The 2,500-nt window shown below is 41.8% G+C and overlaps 1 protein-coding gene across 1 annotated transcript; it reads left to right on the top strand.

Annotated features, from left to right (window-relative positions):
• The first annotated feature begins 1,205 nt into the window (after positions 1-1,205).
• LOC149997314 (olfactory receptor 6M1-like) lies at positions 1,206-2,159 on the top strand. The gene has a single exon (XM_090292690.1). The coding sequence runs from the start codon at positions 1,212-1,214 to the stop codon at positions 2,157-2,159; it is 948 nt and encodes a 315-aa protein (XP_090148816.1). The 5' UTR covers positions 1,206-1,211.
• The last annotated feature ends 341 nt before the right edge of the window (positions 2,160-2,500 follow it).

Genomic DNA, 2,500 nt, shown 5'->3' with positions numbered 1-2,500 from the left:
GGGTAGGTTCCAAGCCCAGAAAGACACTAGCTCATCATCCATAAATTGGTCATTTTAACTTAAAACTAAAGGATTTTGTTTAATCCACCAAAGACAGTACTTCAACTGAATTAAATAGACATGCAGTGTATGTCTGCAAAGTTGAGTAGGATTCAAAGATTAAGCTGAGAGTTTCAAGCACCATCTACCTGCTTCCACTTTTCTTGCACTACTATTAATAAGCTGACCTTAAAATGGCTTAAAAGAGCATACCATAAAAGGAATCTATCGAGAGAATACATAAGAATCAGCTGAGGACGGGGAGTGGAAAGGTTGGTTATTCCTCTGGATGCTGTCATAGACACAGCATTACAAGGAACAAGAAACATACTGATCATTTTCCCAAAATACTTTTTTCAAATACATAGAATAAGTTATGCAAATTACAAACAGTATATAATCAACCTACTTGTTCTATAACAGTATGTAGAGCAAAAAACTTAAATCATTATAAGAAATAAAAACAGGAAAACCATGTAGTCTTATAAAGAGATCAATCATCATTACATCAGAATAACTTGAGTCCAACTGGATATGACACTGATGTCCAACACAGTCTTGGTAACAAAGTGAGTGAAGACAGATATGTTCCCTTCTGTTTGACGGTCTAGGCTCATTTTCAGTTTCTGCTCTTTGATTTAGATGCTACCGGAAACGTTGAAATAACTTTGAGAAAAGTGACTCAACTTCTATTAACATTTACTTCCTCCATTTTCCAAATTGGCAGGATTCTCAGGTAAGTATGTCTCTCTTCTCAGGTACATAACTTAGCTGGGAAAATAGGTCAGAACAAGTGAAAGACGGAAGGGAAGGAGCAGTGGGTAAAGAAAAGAAAATCGTGAAGACTAGAGGTTGATGAGACCGTGGAGATCATTTCATTCTACCCAAAACCTTAAATATGAGAATGTTGAAGTCAGAGGAAGTCCCGTAGTTTAGCCAAGGTCACAGGCAGGATGAAACCAAAATTCATTATTATTTATTATTAGAATTTATTATTAAGGTCACAGACAAGATGAAACCAAATTACTCGTAACTCGTAACGCAAGGGTTTGTTTGTTTTTTCACATCATCTTATCCTTGATATTGTGAGTTAAAAACATATTGAAGCTGATTTTCATCTGTATGTCTTATTATTTTTTCAGAAACACATTGCGCTCTGGACATTGCATGCAATGGAGGCGCGAAATCAGACCACAGTGACTGAATTTACGCTGACTGCCTTCCCTGTGCGCCCGAATCTTCAGATCCCCCTCTTCGTGGTTCTCTTGTTTACTTACATGCTCACTCTAATAGGAAATATTGTCATCATTTCCCTAACAGGGGCTGATAATTGCCTCCACACCCCAATGTACTTCTTCCTCAGTAATTTGTCATTTTTGGACATTTTATACACTACGTCAGTAACCCCAAAGCTCTTAACCTGTGTCCTACAGGACAGGAAAACCATATCTTTCGCTGGCTGCATCACCCAAACATACTTCTTTTTTTTCCTGGGGACAGTGGAGTTCATCCTCCTGGCAGTGATGTCCTTTGACCGCTATGGGGCCATCTGTAACCCCCTGCGCTACCCCAGCATCATGAACGGCAGGGTCTGTCTCCTCCTGGTGCTGGGCTGCTGGGTGGGGGCCTTCCTTTCAGTGCTCTGCCCAACTATTGTGGTGTCCAGACTGCCTTTCTGTTACAAAGAAATCAGTCACTTCTTCTGTGACATTGCCCCTCTGCTACAGGTGGCCTGTATTGATACTCATTTCATTGAGATGATAAACCTCCTATTATCTTCCCTCGTCCTCCTGACCTCCCTGATGTTCACCACCGTTTCCTACCCCTGCATCATTTCTACCATCCTGCGCCTCCCCTCAGCCCAGGGACGTCACAAGGCCTTCTCCACCTGCGCCTCCCACGTCACTGTCGCCTCCATTGCCTACGGGAGCAACATCTTCATGTATGTGCGGCCCAGCCAGGGCTACTTGCTGGATTTTGACAAAGTGACAGCTGTTCTCACCACAATGGTGACCCCTCTGCTGAACCCCTTCATCTACAGCTTAAGGAATGAAATGGTAAAGGAAGTTTTGCGAGAATCAGTCACTCAAATTATGTCGTTATTGTATAGGAGAACTTGAAACTCGAATGCACAGAACTTGAGAGTTTCCCTGCTAAGAATGTCAGTTTTCAGCTCTGGGACTCAATGTGCAGAGGAGCATGCCTGAAGGCCATGAAACCAAATACATCTGGGAAGCTATGAAAAGGCTGTATGCCACATCCAATGCAAAGTATTGTAGTCAAGCTCCAGAGCAGGCAACTCAGCCACAGAGAAAATAACGTGTCCTGAACGTTATTATTGGGCCATCTCACACAGAACTAAAGTCAGAAAACCTGAGTTTGAAACCTGGATTTACAAATTTTACCAGGTTACCCTTTGCCTATCTGAACCTTAGTTTTTCATCTGTAAAGTGGTGACTGT

Source organism: Furipterus horrens, unplaced genomic scaffold, assembly GCF_987537825.1.
Source record: "Furipterus horrens unplaced genomic scaffold, mFurHor1.1.pri manual_scaffold_11, whole genome shotgun sequence".
Taxonomy (NCBI): domain Eukaryota; kingdom Metazoa; phylum Chordata; class Mammalia; order Chiroptera; family Furipteridae; genus Furipterus; species Furipterus horrens.
The sequence above is the reverse complement of the archived record's forward strand: the minus strand, read 5'-3'. Positions and strand labels throughout refer to the sequence as shown.